Source organism: Peromyscus californicus, unplaced genomic scaffold (genome assembly GCF_007827085.1).
Source record: "Peromyscus californicus insignis strain IS unplaced genomic scaffold, ASM782708v3 Scaffold_20__1_contigs__length_68692818, whole genome shotgun sequence".
NCBI classification, from domain to species: Eukaryota; Metazoa; Chordata; class Mammalia; order Rodentia; family Cricetidae; genus Peromyscus; species Peromyscus californicus.
The window spans coordinates 46,524,215-46,542,160 of NW_026294503.1; the positions used below are offsets into that span (position 1 = coordinate 46,524,215).

Genomic DNA, 17,946 nt, shown 5'->3' on the forward strand with positions numbered 1-17,946 from the left:
ACCTCTTTATCCCTGTATTCCAAAGGCAGTTGGATCTCTGAGTTTGAGGCCAGTCTTGGCTAAGTAGTGAGACTCTTTTGTTTCAAGAAAGAAACAAAAATTTTAAACCAACATGAAATAATTCTACAGCATACTGAACTATTTAGAAAATTTTTTAAAAGGGACTTTTGTTAATATTTTTTCTTTTTTATTCTTGTTCTGGCGCAGGTCATAATGTGGACCAAGTGTAAAAGTGATTGACTAGAATTATTGTCACAGGAGTACTCAGTTTCCCTCCTTTGGCAGTATAGAGGTAATTTACAGAGACCTTCAGGCCTTAGATAAGCCTGTGTGTTAAGGAATAGGATAGCTGAGTTACCTTACAGTATTAAAAACCAAATACAAGCTAAGCTGTGGTGGTGCACGCCTTTAACCCCATACTCAGGCAGGTGGGTCTCTGTGAGTTCCACAACAGCCTGGTCTACAGAGTGAGTTCCAGGACAGCCAGGGCTACAAAAAGAAATCCTGTCTCGACAACCAAACAAAAAAATCAAATACGTCAGTTTTATAGATGAACCTCAAGATTGACAGTAAAAATTTGAACCATAGTAACTTTCTTCCTACTCTTTAATACTTGGAACTGAGCCCAGTCCCACACTTTGGTAACTTAACTTTTTATATTCCTAGGATTGCCATCTACCAGACTTGGCACCTTCCTGGAGAATCGAGTGAATGACTTCCTAAGGCGACAAAATCACCCTGAATCAGGAGAGGTCACTGTTAGAGTTGTTCACGCTTCTGACAAAACTGTGGAGGTGAAACCAGGCATGAAAGCAAGGTGTCTAGTAATTTCCTTTTCTCCTCTTGTAGATCCACAGTTCTGTTTGCTCAGTCACTGTTGATAATGTCCACCTGAGTGATATGTGGTCTCCTTTCAATCTGAACTGTGTAGGTTTGTAGATAGTGGAGAGATGGCAGAATCTTTTCCATACCGAACCAAGGCCCTTTTTGCCTTTGAAGAAATCGATGGTGTTGACTTGTGTTTCTTTGGCATGCATGTTCAAGAGTATGGTTCTGATTGCCCCCCACCCAACCAAAGGTAGGACTTTCTTAACCATGACCAGCTTCTCATTTTGTGAGGGTGGGAACAGCATGGGATTGGGTTCATACTATAACTAGTACAAAAGCTCACCTGGCAGAAACGTGATGTTGTGTATAGCATGTACCAGGTAAAAATGACACAGAAGCCATGGCCAACTCTGGTCCCCACACAGCCACAATAACAGTGAGCACAGGAAAGAAGGAAAATGTTTTTAGCCATGTAAATAATAACTTAATATGTGATAGAACATTTTTCTCTCCCTGTTTTTGATATAGGAGAGTATACATATCTTACCTCGATAGTGTTCATTTCTTCCGTCCTAAATGCTTGAGGACTGCAGTCTATCATGAAATCCTAATTGGATATTTAGAATATGTCAAGAAATTGGGGTAAGCCTATTAATAATTGCCGTCTTTTAAAAACAATGTGTTGTGGAAATGTGTAAGTATATATTTGGTTTTCTTGTGTTGGTCGTGATATATTAAAGCTATGACTTGAACCTGTTAGATCCTCTGTGATAGGAATCTGATGTCATTATATATTTCCCTACTTCACTAATCCTTTAGTTCTAGTTTGTTTAGTTAAACTCTTATATTTTCAGTTTGAATTAAAAGTTATTGATATTGGTTGGAGAGATGGCTCAGCAGTTTAAGAGCATTGACTGTTCCTCCAGAGAACCTGGGTTCAATTTCCAGCACCTACATGGCAGCTCACAACTGTCTGTAACTCCAGTTCCAGGAGATCTGACATCCTCGCACCAATGCACATAAAATTGGGGGGGGGGGGGGGTGAGTTGTTGATATTACTCATTTAAAGATAAAAATTTTCCTTGATCCTTTTGTACTTGGATATAAAGACTAAAAACAAGTTCAATGTGATAGTGTGCACTTAAAATTTCAGCACGTGAGAGGCTTGGGGATGGAGAGTACAAGTTCATTTATAAGTTAGATCTGAAGGTATTCTTGCCTTAAAGTACATATCTTTCGATCTTAAAGCACAGACTTTAGGATCAAGAACTGTTATCCCCTCTATAAATGAAATTCACAACATGCCTCCATGGCCTTTCAAAACAAATAGGTGGTATGAGAACTCTTAGTGCTTAAGTTGCTCCTAAGCATTTGGATCTGGGTTTTGGTCTTCTTAAAAGTAAGCATTTGTGTCTGTGTTTTTTCACCTTGTGGTTTACAGTGTATCACTGCCTTTCTCTAGCACAAATGATATCTTCTTGATTTCCTTATCTCCATGTTTTAGATACACAACAGGGCATATTTGGGCATGTCCACCGAGTGAAGGGGATGACTACATCTTCCACTGCCATCCTCCCGATCAGAAGATCCCAAAGCCCAAGCGCCTACAGGAATGGTACAAAAAGATGCTTGACAAGGCTGTATCAGAACGTATTGTCCATGATTACAAGGTCAGTTGGAACACGGAAATGAATTAGTCTTACTATTTTTGTCTTCTCTTGGACAAGTCTTCTGTTCTGGCCTATAATGGGTAATTGCTATAACTATGCTAATTCATTAAAATATATTTTTTAATTCATTAAAGGTTTTTTTTATTTTGTTTTGGTTTGGTTTTGGTTTTTTGAGAGGATTTTTCTGTGTACTGTGTACCTTTGGCACCTGTCCTAGAACTTACTCTGTAGCCCAGGCTGGCCTGGAACTCAAGAGATCCGCCTGCCTCTGCCTCCCGAGTGCTGGGATCAAAGGTGTGCACCACCACCACCCAGATAAAGTATATGTTTTATACAGAAATTTTCAAAGTAAGAAAAGCTAGGTGTTAGGTGGCTTACGCATCAGCAAAATCTGGTAGTGCTTGCCTCTAATCTCACTTCAGAAATCAAGGCAAGAGGATTAGGAGGTTAAGACAACTATCATGGGTCTCTGGAGTGATGATCAGCAGTTTAGAGGCCTTGTTATTCTTGCAGAGGACCTAGATTCAGTTTCCAACACCCATGTGGTGGCTCAACGTTCATCTATGACTCTTCATTTCAGGTAATCTGACCTTTTCTGGCCTCAGTGGATCTATGTAGGGAATTCCTGAACATCCTGGGCTACGTAGTGACATGTCTCAAAAAATAACTAGGCATGGTGAAGTACGCCTTTAATCCTAGCACTCAGGAGACTGAAGCAGGTAGATCTCTGTGAGTTCTGAGGCCAGCCTATTCTACATAATGAGCTCCAGGCCAGCCAGGGGTACATAGTGAAAACCTCTCTCGAAGAAGGAAATATATTGGTACAATTTCAAATGTGTTCTCAATGTCTCTGGCTTGTGCCCTGGAGGACATTTTGATTTTTGCCATACAATGAAAGCTTTTTAAGAAAATAAAGCTTAGAAATTCCTAATTGTACTTTGAAATTCCTAATTACTTGGGTTTTTTGGTTTTTTTCAACAGGATATTTTAAAACAAGCTACTGAAGATCGATTAACAAGTGCAAAGGAGTTACCCTACTTTGAAGGTGATTTCTGGCCCAATGTTCTGGAAGAAAGCATTAAAGAACTTGAACAGGAAGAGGAAGAGAGAAAACGGGAAGAGAACACCAGCAACGAGAGTACTGATGTAAGGGCTCTTTTTCTCTGCAGTGTCTGTGTTGATACCTGATAATACAGAAAGGAGTTTACAATGTCTTTGTTTGTTTGTTGAAACAACTGTGTAACAGCGCTCGCTGTCCTGGAACTCACTCTGTAGACCAGGTTTGCTTTGAACTCACAGAGATTCACCTGCCTCTGCCTCCCGAATATTGGGGTGAAAGGCGTGCGCCACCTCTCCCCGTCCACTTAGTGGTCTGCACACATCTTATTCTCAGCACTCAGGGAATGCAAAGTCAGCCTGGGCCACATAGTTCAAGGCCCACCTTGGCTGCAGAGCCAACCCTGTCTCAGAACGAAGGGTTACTGTGATTCTAACTAGTATCCTAGACGTTGAAGCTCCTGAAAAATATACAGTAAAACTACCTAACTGGCCAAATTATAACTAGTACAGGTTTGTAGCCCACATATCCTCTCTGGTGTATTTTTCTAGAAGTGCTAATGATCATGCCCAGGCTGATGTGCTACTACTAGGCAGGTTCTCTGCCACTGAAATGCTATACCCACACAGCCTTTTTAATAACTGCTTTTTAACTTAACCATACAAAAAGAGGCCGGGAACAGACTTAACCTGTCTGCTTTATAGAACCTGACCTAGTACCCTAGTCTCTTATTGACCATGTTTTCTAGGTTTCAACTTAGTAAAATCAGTTCTGGCTAGGCACAGTGATACACTTTTTTATTTAAGCATTCAAAAGGCAGAGACAGGAAGGTATATGTGAGTTCTAAAGCCAGACTTCTATGTACTGAAACCATGTCCAAAACAAAGCTTGGGCAGGTGAGATGGCTCTGGGTGAAGGCCTTTAGCCCCCAAACCCTGAGTTCACTCTTTGGCCCCAGACTGTTGAAGCAGAGAACTGGCTCTCATACATTATTCTCTGACCTCCACACCTGTGTGCTGTGGTGCTCAAACATGAACACACATACATGCAAGGGCCCTAGAAAAAGTTCAGTCTACAGCATCAAAAAACAAAACAAAACAAAGGCTCTTAAGCCGAGCATGGCAGTTGCCGGCCTGTAATCTCAGTATTTGGATGGTAGATATAGGAAGGTCAGTTTAAGGCTGAGGTGAAATTCCATGATACACAAGTCAGTCTCTCTCTCTCTCTCTCTCTCTCTCTCTCTCTCCCTCCCCCTCCCCCCCCCTCTCTCTCTCTCTCCCCCTCTCTCCCTCCCTCCCCCCCCCCCCCCCCCCAATTTACCAAAATCTCCTCCCTTCCCCATGACAGGGTTTCTCTATATAGCCCTGGCTGTCTTGGAACTCACTCTATAGACCAGGCTGGCCCCCATCATCTGCCTTTGCCTCCCAAGTGCCGGGATTAATGGAGGGAGCAAGCCCGCTCTCCAAAATGCTTTAACCTTTGGTTAAATTCACTGATAGATTGTGGGTGAAAGAGGAGACAAAACACCAAAGCCTGCTTCCTGGTTCCCACTTCATGCTCCATGGTTTTCGTGGGTCACCAACCTTGGTGCCACTCATTCTTCACCCCTGTCCCAAATATGGGACACATCAATCTCTGTAACTCTGTAAACTCAGGCTTTTTGTTTATTTTATTTTATTTATTTATTTTTGGTTTTTCGAGACAGGGTTTCTCTGTAGTTTTTCGCCTTTCCTGGAACTCACTTTGTAGACCAGGCTGGCCTTGAACTCACAGAGATCCGCCGGCCTCTGCCTCCCGAGTGCTGGGATTAAAGGCGTGCGCCGCCACCACCGCCTGGCTTTTGTTTTTTTCTAAATAGAGTTTCTCTGTGTAGATATGGTTGTCCTGAAATTCAGTCTGTAGACCAGGCTGGCCTCAAACTCAGAGATCCGCCTGTCTCTGCCTCCCAAGTGCTGGGATTAAAGGTGTGTGCCACCACTGCCTGTCAAAATGGGGGTTTTCTAGATAAGTTTACAAGTTTTCATTTCTTTAATGAAGCTTGAGGTCTTCACTAGGAGGCAATTAGGAGAGGTGGCTCAGTACTCAAGAGTACTTGCTGCTCTTTCAGAGGACCTCAGTTCCATTCTGTTCCCTGCACCCACAACAGGAAGCTCATAACTGTAACTCCAGTTTTGGAATCAAACAGCCTCTGAAAGCACCTACACGTGGGTGGCACACACTCCTACAGCTACACACACAAACATAAATAAAAGAATAGTTATGCATTAGCTGGTGGGGTAAAATAAGAAACAGTTTTAGGCCGGGCGGTGGTGGCTGCACACCTTTAATCCCAGCACTTGGGAGGCAGAGCCAGGTGGATCTCTGTGAGTTCGAGGCCAGCCTGGGCTACCAAGCGAGTTCCAGGAAAGGCGCAAAGCTACACAGAGAAACCCTGTCTTGAAAAACAAAACAAACAAAAAAAAGAAATAGTTTAAAAAAGAGTGGATGATGAGCATCTAGAGAAATAAAATACCGGCAAGAATGTAGTATCCTGTTTCAAAGAAAAGAAGCTTTTGCCTTCAATCTTATTTCCAAATTCGTCCAAACAACATTTTCATTTCTACTTTGTGTTGCCCTACAGGTAACAAAAGGGGACAGCAAAAATGCTAAGAAGAAGAATAACAAGAAAACCAGCAAAAACAAGAGCAGCCTGAGTAGGGGCAATAAGAAGAAGCCTGGTATGCCCAATGTGTCTAATGACCTGTCTCAGAAACTGTATGCCACCATGGAAAAGCATAAAGAGGTGAGGGGCAATCTTCAGGGTAGAAGGTTCTGTGTAGCATTGATGTTCTCAATGCCCATCCCAACTGATATTGTAATGAGAACTCCAGGTTGCTGAAAATGAAGAGGACAGAAATGATTTGAGGGATGACTGGGATGAAAAGAATATGTGTATAGACTTTGGTGTAAAACAGAAAACGTTTTAATTTTAACTGTGTGGCTGATATCCATTCCCTCAACCATGCCACTGGCAAGGAAGGGCCTGCATTCTAGCAGACACCACTATCAGAATACACTCCTAATATCCTGGCCCATTTTGGGGATAAAGTACTGTTTGAATAAGCTCATGGTAATTGATTCGACTTAAATTGTCTAATCTTAGGCGCTAGAATCTCAAGTGGTTCAGAGACATACATTCAGGCAAAGCACTCATGAACATAAATTTATTTATTTGTTGTCTGTGTTTTAGCAAGTACCTTCCAAAAAAAACATCCAAACTGATGAGAATTGTGTTGAGTTGCCATGTCTTCACGGTGGTCCTTTTCGAACAGGTCATGCCATGGGCATTTTTGTTGAGTAGTCCAGGCCAGGGTCTTGCATAGTATCTCCATTTAGATTTGACTGGATACTTCCTTGTACTTAGATTCAGGTTAAACTACAGGCCCCATCTTAAAGTATACTACTGACTGCATGTGTGCTAGCCCTGAACTAGTCTGTTTGGTTTGGTTTAGTTTGGTTTAGACAGGTTCTAACTGTGTAGACCAGACTTGTCTCAAACTCACAGAAAGCACCTGATTCTGACTTCAGAGTGCTGTGTCAACTACACCCAGCCCTAGACTGTTCTTATCTTGAAGATGTTATGGAAATAAAGTAACAGGATATAAGTTTAAAGGGTTCTTTTGGTTTGGTTTTTTTCATTTGTTTGTTTGTTTGTTTGTTTGTTTGTTTTCAAGACAGGGTTTCTCTGTGTAGCCCTGGCTATCCTGGAACTCACTTTGTAGACCAGGCTGGCCTCCAACTCACAGAGATCTACCTGGGCTTCCTCCTGAGTGTTAGAGTAAATGTGTGCACAATCACCACCTGGCTTGAGTTTTAGGTTCTTTATACTCAAGTCTCAAAATGAACAAGGATAGGAGACGGGAAGTGTGGCTGTCAGCTAACCCTGAACCCACTCACCCTGCTGTGGTCCCCTCTGGTGCCTTTCTGCTGCAGTGACATTGTAGTTGCAGAGTCACAATGATCTTGTCTCTTGGCAGGTCTTCTTTGTAATCCGCCTCATCGCTTGTCCTGCTCCCAACTCCCTGCCTCCCATTGTTGATCCTGACCCTCTCATCCCCTGTGACCTGATGGATGGTCGAGATGCATTCCTCACCCTTGCAAGGGATAAGCACCTGGAATTCTCTTCCCTCCGAAGAGCCCAGTGGTCTACCATGTGCATGCTGGTGGAGCTGCATACACAGAGTCAAGATCGATTTGTCTACACCTGCAACGAGTGCAAGCACCATGTGGAGACACGCTGGCATTGCACTGTGTGTGAGGTGGGTACCACCTTGTGGGCAGGGCAGGACAGGCCGCATTGGTCCCCACTGTCTGACTTATATAGGCACGTGTTGAAAACACCTGCCCTCGTGGGGAGTGACGAGATGAAGAGAATGGTTTTGTCTTTGTATAAACGGAGCTTGTCTAGCCCTATCAAAATATACACAACGCTTTTCAATTATTTCAGTCTTGCAGAGTTGACATTCATCTCTGTTTTCCCCTCCAGGATTATGATCTGTGTATCACCTGTTATAACACTAAAAACCATGACCACAAAATGGAGAAACTAGGCCTTGGCTTGGATGACGAGAGTAACAACCAGCAAGCAGCAGCCACACAGAGCCCAGGAGACTCTCGCCGCCTGAGCATCCAACGCTGCATACAGTCTCTGGTACATGCCTGCCAGTGCCGCAATGCCAACTGCTCCCTGCCTTCCTGCCAGAAGATGAAGAGGGTCGTGCAGCACACCAAAGGCTGCAAACGGAAAACCAATGGTGGATGCCCCATCTGCAAACAGCTCATCGCCCTCTGCTGCTACCACGCCAAGCACTGCCAGGAGAACAAATGTCCGGTGCCATTCTGCCTCAACATCAAGCAAAAGCTCAGGCAGCAACAGCTGCAGCACCGGCTCCAACAGGCTCAGATGCTCCGCAGGAGGATGGCCAGCATGCAGCGGACTGGTGTGGCGGGGCAGCAGCAGGGCCTGCCTTCCCCAACTCCTGCTACTCCTACCACCCCAACTGGCCAACAACCATCCACCCCACAGACACCCCAGCCCCAACCCACCTCTCAACCTCAGCCCACTCCTCCCAACAACATGCCGCCCTACTTGCCCAGGACTCAAACTACAGGCCCTGTGTCCCAGGGTAAGGCAGCAGGCCAAGTCACCCCACCAACCCCACCTCAGACTGCTCAGCCCTCTCTTCCAGGGCCTCCACCTGCTGCAGTAGAAATGGCGATGCAGATTCAGAGGGCAGCAGAGACACAACGCCAGATGGCTCATGTACAAATTTTCCAAAGGCCCATCCAGCACCAGATGCCCCCGATGACACCCATGGCCCCTATGGGCATGAACCCACCTCCCATGGCTAGAGGTCCTGGTGGGCATTTGGAGCCAGGAATGGGTCCCACGGGAATGCAGCAGCAGCCACCTTGGGCCCAAGGAGGAATGCCTCAGCCACAGCAGATGCAGTCAGGGATGCCAAGGCCAGCCATGATGTCAGTGGCCCAGCATGGTCAGCCCTTGAACATGGCACCACAGCCAGGATTGGGCCAAGTAGGTGTGAGCCCACTTAAACCAGGCACTGTGTCTCAACAAGCCTTACAAAACCTTTTGCGGACTCTCAGGTCTCCCAGTTCTCCCTTACAGCAGCAACAGGTGCTTAGTATCCTTCACGCCAACCCCCAACTGTTGGCTGCATTTATCAAGCAGCGGGCTGCCAAGTATGCCAACTCCAATCCACAACCTCTGCCTGGACAGCCTGGCATGCCCCAGGGACAGCCAGGGCTGCAGCCACCTACCATGCCTGGTCAGCAAGGTGTCCACTCCAACCCCGCCTTGCAGAACATGAATCCTATGCAGGCAGGTGTCCAGAGAGCTGGCCTTCCCCAACAGCAACCCCAGCAGCAGCTCCAGCCACCCATGGGAGGAATGAGTCCCCAGGCTCAGCAAATGAACATGAATCACAATGCCATGCCTTCACAGTTCCGAGACATCTTAAGACGGCAGATGATGCAGCAGCAGGGAGCTGGGCCAGGAATTGGCCCTGGAATGGCTAACCACAACCAGTTCCAGCAACCCCAAGGAATTGGCTACCCACCCCAGCAGCAGCAGCAGCAGCAGCAGCGGATGCAGCATCACATGCAGCAGATGCAGCAAGGGAATATGGGACAGATGGGCCAGCTCCCCCAGGCTTTGGGAGCAGAGGCAGGAGCGAGTCTGCAGGCCTATCAGCAGCGACTTCTTCAGCAACAAATAGGGTCTCCTGCTCAGCCCAACCCTATGAGTCCACAGCAGCATATGCTCCCAAACCAGGCACAGTCCCCACACCTGCAAGGTCCGCAGATCCCTAATTCTCTCTCCAATCAAGTGCGTTCTCCCCAGCCCGTCCCTTCTCCGCGACCACAGTCTCAGCCCCCCCATTCCAGCCCATCTCCGAGGATGCAGCCTCAGCCTTCTCCACACCATGTTTCTCCACAGACCAGTTCCCCACATCCTGGACTGGTAGCTGCCCAGGCTGCCAACCCCATGGAACAAGGGCATTTTGCCAGCCCAGACCAGAATTCAATGCTTTCACAGCTTGCTAGCAATCCAGGCATGGCAAACCTCCACGGTGCAAGCGCCACGGACCTGGGACTGAGCACTGATAATGCAGACTTGAATTCAAACCTCTCACAGAGTACACTAGACATACACTAGAGACACCTTGTAATATTTTGGGAGCAAAAAAATTATTTTCTCTTAACAAGACTTTTTGTACTGAAAACAATTTTTTTGAATCTTTCTTAGCCTAAAAGACAATTTTCCTTGGAACATGTAAAAACTGTGCAGTAGCCGTTTGTGGTTTAAAGCAAACATGCCAGATGAACCTGAGGGATAATAGATTACAAAGAATATATTTTTGTTATGGCTGGTTACCCCAGCCGTTTCCCCCCCCCTTGTGTGTGTGGTTCAAGTGTGCACTGGGAGGCGACTGAGGTCTGAAGCCAACCATATGCTCCTGCCTTGCACCTCCAATAGGTTTTATTATTTTTTTTAAATTAATGAAAATATGTAATATTAATAGTTATTATTTACTGGTGCAGATGGTTGACATTTTTCCCTATTTTCCTCACTTTATGGAAGAATTTAAAAAAAAAAAAAAAGAACATTTCTAAAACCAGAGGACAAAAGGGGTTAATGTTACTTAAAATTACATTATATATATATATATATAAATATATATAAATATATTAAGATACCAATTTTTTTCTCTGGGTGCAAAGATGTTTGTTCTTTTAAAAATGTTTAAAAAAAAAAAGCCTCCTCTTTCCACCCCTCAAGTCAACTTTTGTGCTCCAGAAGATTTTCTATTCCGTAAGTCTGAGCGTAAAACTTCAAGTATTAAGATAATTTGTACATGTAGAGAAAAAAAAATGACTTTTTTCAAAATATACAGGGGCAGCTGCCAAATTGATGTATTATAATATTGTGGTTCTGTTTCTTGAGAGAATTTTTTTGTTATTTTTACATCTAACAAAGGAAAAAATTTAAAAAGAGGGTAAGAAACGACTCCAGTGGGGTGATTTTAACATGCAAATGTCCGAGGTTTCTTCGCTTGCTTTCTTCCTTACTCTGCCCCCACACACACATACACTTTCTGTAAAACTTGAAAATAGAAAGCAAAAACCCTCAACTGTTGTAAATCATGCAATTAAAGTTGATTACTTATAAATATGAACTTTGGATCACTGTATAGACTGTTAAATTTGATTTCTTATTACCTATTGTTAAATAAACTGTGTGAGACAGACACCTCGGCTTGTTTCACTTCTTTAAGGCTCATCTTAGTCTTAGAGAAGACCAGGTCAGCACTGGAGATGAAGCTGGTAGACTGCTGGCGGGACATGGACAAGTCAGTCCCCAGCCAGCAGCCCGGGGGCACGGACCTGCAATCCTAGTCCTCAGAGAACAGAAACAGAAAGAGCAAAAGCTGAAAGTCGTTTTCAGCTATGCCGCAAATTGGTGGACAGTCTACGCTACCTGAGACCCTGTCTCAGAATTTAAAATAACAAAACAAAAAACCAAAAATCTCAGCACAAAAGAAAAAGAAAAGCTGCTACTTAGCAAGCCTATTTTGGGCCGAGAGTAAAAGTTTGGCATGCCCACTAACTTACATGTAATAAGTCACTAAATTTGCCAAATTTTTCCAAAGTTCAAGAGATAGAGACCTCCCACGCTGCCCCACCAAAAAGCAGCCTTTTGTGGCACCCTTTTTTTTTTTGATGGCCAGAATATTATAATTTTTTTCCATTTGAGAAGTTTTATTTAAGATTGTGGAAGAGAAGAGGATAGGCCCTGCAGCTTCAGCTGAGATGGAAGGTCAGCTGGGTGCTTTTAATCCCAGTGCTTGAGAAGCAGAAGGCAGGCAGATCTCTTTGGAAGCCAGCTTGGTCTACGTGGCAGGTTCCCAGACAACATACAGTGACCCTGTCTCAAAGCCATTCAATTCAAAGGATTCAGTACTTTCTATTCTGTATAGAAGAAGACCTTTTTAAAAATTATTACTTAAGTTGTTGTGTGTTACTGTTGTTTTGTGTCTGCACTTACATGCCATGACACATGTGGAAGTCAGTGACGTGGCCAGAGTCCTTTCTCTTCACTGCGAGACTAAACTCATCAGGCAGGCAGCAAGTAAAAGACTTGTCGGCTTTCAAACGGGTAACAGTCCTGCTCCTTTATCCTGAGTGCTGGGATTACAGGCTTTGTGACACTACTCACGGCCCAAATTATTTCTTCACACAATTTTACAGTCTTGAAATATAAGATGGGCTTGAGGGGAAAATGTGACTCAATGGACTACACTACAGCTTCTACAAGATCTTTTGTTTCTTTTATTTGGTTTTGGGGTTTTCTTTGAAGTTTTGTTTCGGGTGGGAGGTTGCAAGGGAAGAGAGCAGATTCGAGGGGACTGGGAGATAATCTTTCATAACTTGTTAGCTTAACTATCTTAGAAACCTGTCTCAAAACTCTGTCTTGGAAAAACAAACAAACAAAAAGAACCCCCCCCCCAAAAAAAAAAAGTCTCAACTGAATTCCTAATTCATTTTAATGTAGGTAAGGGCTCCTGTCGTGGGGGGTCTGGCTCGTCTTTCCAACTATGAAACTGGAAAGCTTGGGCTTCTGTTTTCATGCAGTGGGGGATGATACACATTAAGATTCAAAAGAGGCACTTGGGAGGCAGAGGCAGGCAGATCTCTGTGAGTTCGAGGCCAGCCTGGTCTACAGAACAAGTTTCAAAACAGCCAGGGCTACAGAGGGAAACCTGTTTTGAAAAACAAAAAAGCAAAAGAACAACAACAAAAAAGGTTGATGGATTTTCTGACTGGTTCAGACTTGATGGGAAAATGTCCCAAGCCACAGGACGTCCCCCTCCATATCCTGGTCCTCTAGTCCTAGCTACCTTTCCGGTCTTTGCTCTATCGTGTCACAGGCTTCTCAAACTAAGCACAATTCTTTTTGTTGTTGTTCTTTTTAGACAGGGTCTCTTATAGCCCAGGCTGGCTTTGAATTTGCTATGTAGCTGTCCGTGGCTAGCCCTAAACCTTCTCATCCTCTAGCCTCCACCTGTCGAGTTCAGAGGTTACAGGTTTGTGCCATTGCGGTCAAACCCAAGGCTGGAATAAGTGCTCCTACCAACTGAGCTACATCTCAGCTCCCTATGTATAAATTTATTATTGTGTATGTTTGTGGGTGGGTGCATGCAGGCACGTATGTGCCGCACGGCATGTCTGGAGGTCAGAGAACAACATTGGGATCAAACTTAGGTCACCAGGCTTGTCCTGAAAATGCATTGACCTGCTTACCCACACTTCCAGCCCCTTTTATTTTCCTTGCTTTTTTTCTTTAAAAAAATGTTTTATTATTATTTATTATATTATTGTTAATATTATTATTGAGACAGGATGCCACTTTGTAGCCCTTGCTGGTCTGGAACTTGTTATGTAAACCAGGCTGAAACTCATAAGCTCCTCCTGCCTCTGCCTCTCAGTGCTGGGATTAAAGGTGAGCAACACCATGCCCAGCTTACTGTTATTTTTTTTAAATGGGTGTGTTTGTGTAAGTGGATGTTACCTGGGTCCTGGTGACTGCAGTGGTCGGATGAGAGTGTTGGAGCCTCTGAAGATGGAGTTCCAGGCAGCTGTGAGCTGTCTGTTAGAACTGAACTTGGGTTCTCTAGAAGAATAGCAAGTAATCCTAACCACTGAACCATCTCTCCAGATCCCCATCCCCACTACCTTTTTTCTTTCTTTCTTTCTTTCTTTCTTTCTTTCTTTCTTTCTTTCTTTCTTTCTTTCTTTCTTTCTTTCTTTCTTTCTTTTTCTTTTCTTCCTTCCTTCCTTCCTTCCTTCCTTCCTTCCTTCCTTCCTTCCTTCCTTCCTTCCTTTCTTTCTTTCTTTCTTTCGTTGTTTTGTTTTGTTTTGATTTTCAAGACAAAGTTTCTCTGCGTAGCCCTGGCTGGCCTCGAACTCACAGAGATCCACCTGGCTCTGCCTCCCGAGTGCTGGGATTAAAGGCATGTGCCACCACCACCCAGCTTGACTATATATTTTATGTCTGTGTGAGGGTGTCAGGTCCACTGGAACTGAGTTACAGGCAGCTTAACCGCTGAGCCATCTCTCCAGCCCCATCATCTTTTATCTGAATTATTATAGGAGTTTTCTAATTGGCATTCCTGCTGTTTCTCTTGGCCTACCTTCAATTTGTTCTATACACAGCAGCCAGAGAATGATCTCTATTTCATTTTTGAGACAATCTTATGTCACCCAGGCTATCTGACACTCAGTACATAGCGGAAGGTAAACTTGAACTGCTCATCCTCCTGCCTCTACCTCCCCAATGCTAGGACTACAGGTGTGTATACTACACGCGGCTGAGAGTGACTTGAATTCAAGAAGGTATTGCTCTATGGAAACGGCATTTCATCGGGGTGAATTCTCGTTCTCAGTTCACAAGTCAACTCAAGCCCAGAATCCAAGAACGGAAGGGAAGAGAAGGGTCTAGCAAAGGCAGGAAGCCTGGAGAGAACACAGGCCGAGTTACTCAGTCTTAAGGCATTTATTTGAAATCCAAAGAGAAACTATTAGGAGGGCTTTTTTTACTTTTAATTTGGTTTTTTGTTTGTTTGTTTGTTTTGGTGGTGGTGGTGTGTATTTGTTTTTGTTTTTGTTTTTCCAGACAAGGTTTCTCTGTGTATCCCTGGATGTCCTGGAACTCACTCTGTAGACCAGACTGGCCTGGAACTCACAGAGATGACCTGCCTCTGCCTCCAGTTTGCTGGGATTAAAGGAGTGCACCACATCATCATCTGGCTTTTACTTTTTAATATATCATGATTTCATGTGTACGGATGTTTTGTCTGCATGTATTTCTGTGCCAGAGGCTGTGTGGAACTGGACTTCCAGATGGCTGTGAGTCACCATGTGGGTATTAGGAATTGAACTCTGATCTTCTGCGAGAGCATCTGGTGCTTTTAACCGCTAAGCCATCACTCCAGCCCTAGGAGGTTTTTGTTTTGTTTTGTTTTAAATTTATTCTTAATTACATGTATAGGGTGTGTGTGTGTGTGTGTGTGTGTGTGTGTGTGTGTGTGTCCATGTGTGCAGGTGCCTGTAGAGTCCAGAGGTTTTGGAGCCCCTGGAGCTGGAGTTATGGGTGATTGTGGTCAGCCCAGCACAGGTGCTGTGAAACATACTTGGGTCCTCTGCAAGAACAGCCAAGGGCTCTCAATCGCTGCACTGTCTCTCCAGCTCATCTGCCAGGAATTTGAGGCAAGAAAATGACCATGTCACTTCTGTAAGGTTTAGAATGTCACTCAAAGTTTGAATTCTTTCCTAGCATGTCTGAGGCCCTGTATTATATTCCCCAGCACCAGAAAGGAAAAAAAATCATTTGTGTGGATTAAAGGTGAAGATTCAGTGTGGGGATGACGGCTCAGTCACTAAACCCTTTCCATGCAAACATGAGGACCTGGGCTGGACCCTCTGCACCCTTGTAAAAGCTCAGCATCCTCCTGGGATCCCAGTACTGGGGAGGTAGAGACAGACAACCCTGGAACTTCCTGGCCACGGAGTCTCACCAACTGGTGAGCTCCAGCTTCAGCGTGAGACAGTCTTCCACGGAAACAAACTTCCCGGCCAGCCAGGGATACATAACGAGTCTCTGAACCACCACCCTGGAAAAAAACAAAAACAAACAAACAGACAAACAAAACAACAACAACAAAATCCTCACTGATATCCAATAGTGTGTGCAGAAACTCACAACGGGTCACACTGCAGAGAATGAGTGTCAATGGAACGGGCACCCGCAAATGGGACAAGACACACGCCCATCCCTCAGGCCCCAGGGATCCTCACAGAAGAGGGGTTGGTCAACTTTTTGTTTTCCTTTTTCTTTTTCAAGAGGGTTTCTCTGTGTAGCCCTGTAGACTAGCCTGAACTCGAACTCACAGAGATCCACCTGCCTCTGTCTCCTGAGTGCTGGGATGAAAGGCATGCGCCGCCGCCGCCGCCGCCGCCGCCGCCGCCGCCGCCGCCACCACCACCACCACCACTAGGCGATTTGGTAAATTTTCAGAGACCAGAGCTAAAGGATGTCTCTGGACAGGACAGGACCACTGCACCCATAAATCTAGAGCAGCTGTGGCTGCCTGTAGTAAGGCATGCACTGAAGCCAACCTACCTCCCAGCAGAGGGTGGAAAGAGGTTTGTGAGCTCCTACTCCTAACTCAGGCACCATGGACAGCAGCAGATTTGCGGGGAGTTGGTGGTTTTTTTGAAGGTGTGGCTCCTGGGAGGCCAACCACACTCAAGTGATGGCTCTACACCGAGAAATATGAGGGCCGCGCAAATTAGACTCCGAGTCTTTTTAAAAACCTGGCAGGGGAGATACCATGATCACGAAGGTGGTTTTCCCAGGGCGAGGCTTATCCATTGCACTCCGGATGTGCTGACCCCTGCGATTTCCCCAAATGCGGGAAATTCAACTGCATAATTTGTGATAGTGGGGGACTGCGTTCGCGCTCTCCCCTGAAAGAAAAGAATAAAAATAAATAAATAAATAAATAAATAAATAAATAAATAAAAAAAATAAAAACAGCGACAAAGGCCAGGCGGTGGTGGCACACGCCTTTATTCCCAGCACTCGGGAGGCAGAGGCAGGCGGATCTCTGTGAGTTCCAGGCCAGCCTGGGCTACGGAGTGAGTTCCAGGAAAGGCGCAAAGCTACACAGAGAAACCCTGTCTCAAAACACACACACACACACACACACACACACACACACACACACACCACACACACACACACAAACAAACAAAAACAAAAACAAAACAAAACAAAAAAGTAGCAAAGCCAGCAGTGGTGATGCCCGACTTCAATACCAGCACTCACTGGAGAGGCAGAGGCAGGTGGATCTCTTTGAATTCAAAGCTAACCTCAGCACGTAGTGAATTCCAGGCCAGCCAAGGCTATGTAGTGTGACCCTTTCTCAAAAAAACAAAAAAAGAATCAAAACAATACAAGTAAAAAACAATGGACCAGAGAGATGACTCAGTAGCTGAGAGCACTGGCTGCTTTTTCCAGAGGACCAGGTTCGATTCCCAGCACCTACATGGCAGCTCACAACTGTCTGTAAATCCACTTCCATGATATCCCACACCCTCTTTCTGGCATGTGCTGGCATTAGGCATGAACATGATGCACAGACATACATGAAGGCAAAACTCTAATACACGTGAAATAAATAAATAGACAAAAATTTAAAGACAAAAAGCAACAAACAGGGTGAGGAGATGGGGATCTGGGAGAAGCAAGATGGTGACTGATTTCTCTGGATTTCAGATGTTTGTGAGGCTATACAATAACTCCTGAGATCCCAGGATGTAGAAGGAAGTTGTGAGGACTCCATGTGTGTACTCGAGTTGGATAGAAGTTGACTTCAGATCTCTTCCTCAGTCTCTTCGCATTCATTGTCTCTGCTTACCCAGGGCTGGGCTCACAGGCACCCTCCATCAGGTACAGGAGATGGAACTCAGGTCCCCATGCTTTAGCGGCAATCATTTACTGTCTGAATCATCTCACCTAGCCTGAGGGTTATAACGTATCTTATAATTTTTTTTTTTTTTTTTTTTTTTTTTTTTTTTTGGTTTTTCAAGACAGGGTTTCTCTGTGTAGCTTTGCGCCTTTCCTGGAACTCGCTTTGGAGACCAGGCTGGCCTCGAACTCACAGAGATCCGCCTGGCTCTGCCTCCCGAGTGCTGGGATTAAAGGCGTGCGCCACCACCGCCCGGCATAATTTTTTTATGTATATAAGTATTTTGCACTGTGTGTGT

The 17,946-nt window shown here is 44.9% G+C and overlaps 1 protein-coding gene and 1 non-coding gene across 2 annotated transcripts in view; both read left to right on the top strand.

The window, feature by feature from the left end:
- Window positions 1–11,368, top strand: part of Ep300 (E1A binding protein p300) — a 72,847-nt gene extending 61,479 nt beyond the window's left edge. Inside the window, exons 24-31 of the mRNA XM_052748406.1 lie at window positions 667–817; window positions 932–1,078; window positions 1,357–1,470; window positions 2,333–2,498; window positions 3,480–3,644; window positions 6,176–6,337; window positions 7,572–7,853; window positions 8,081–11,368. Of these exons, the coding sequence (XP_052604366.1) occupies window positions 667–817; window positions 932–1,078; window positions 1,357–1,470; window positions 2,333–2,498; window positions 3,480–3,644; window positions 6,176–6,337; window positions 7,572–7,853; window positions 8,081–10,273 (3,380 nt within the window). The 3' untranslated portion in view covers window positions 10,274–11,368. The remainder of the gene's footprint in view (window positions 1–666; window positions 818–931; window positions 1,079–1,356; window positions 1,471–2,332; window positions 2,499–3,479; window positions 3,645–6,175; window positions 6,338–7,571; window positions 7,854–8,080) is intronic.
- A 5,115-nt stretch (window positions 11,369–16,483) lies between these two features.
- LOC128117258 (U1 spliceosomal RNA) lies at window positions 16,484–16,647 on the top strand. The gene has a single exon (XR_008220748.1). It is a non-coding gene; the product is annotated as a U1 spliceosomal RNA (small nuclear RNA).
- Window positions 16,648–17,946: the final 1,299 nt, after the last annotated feature.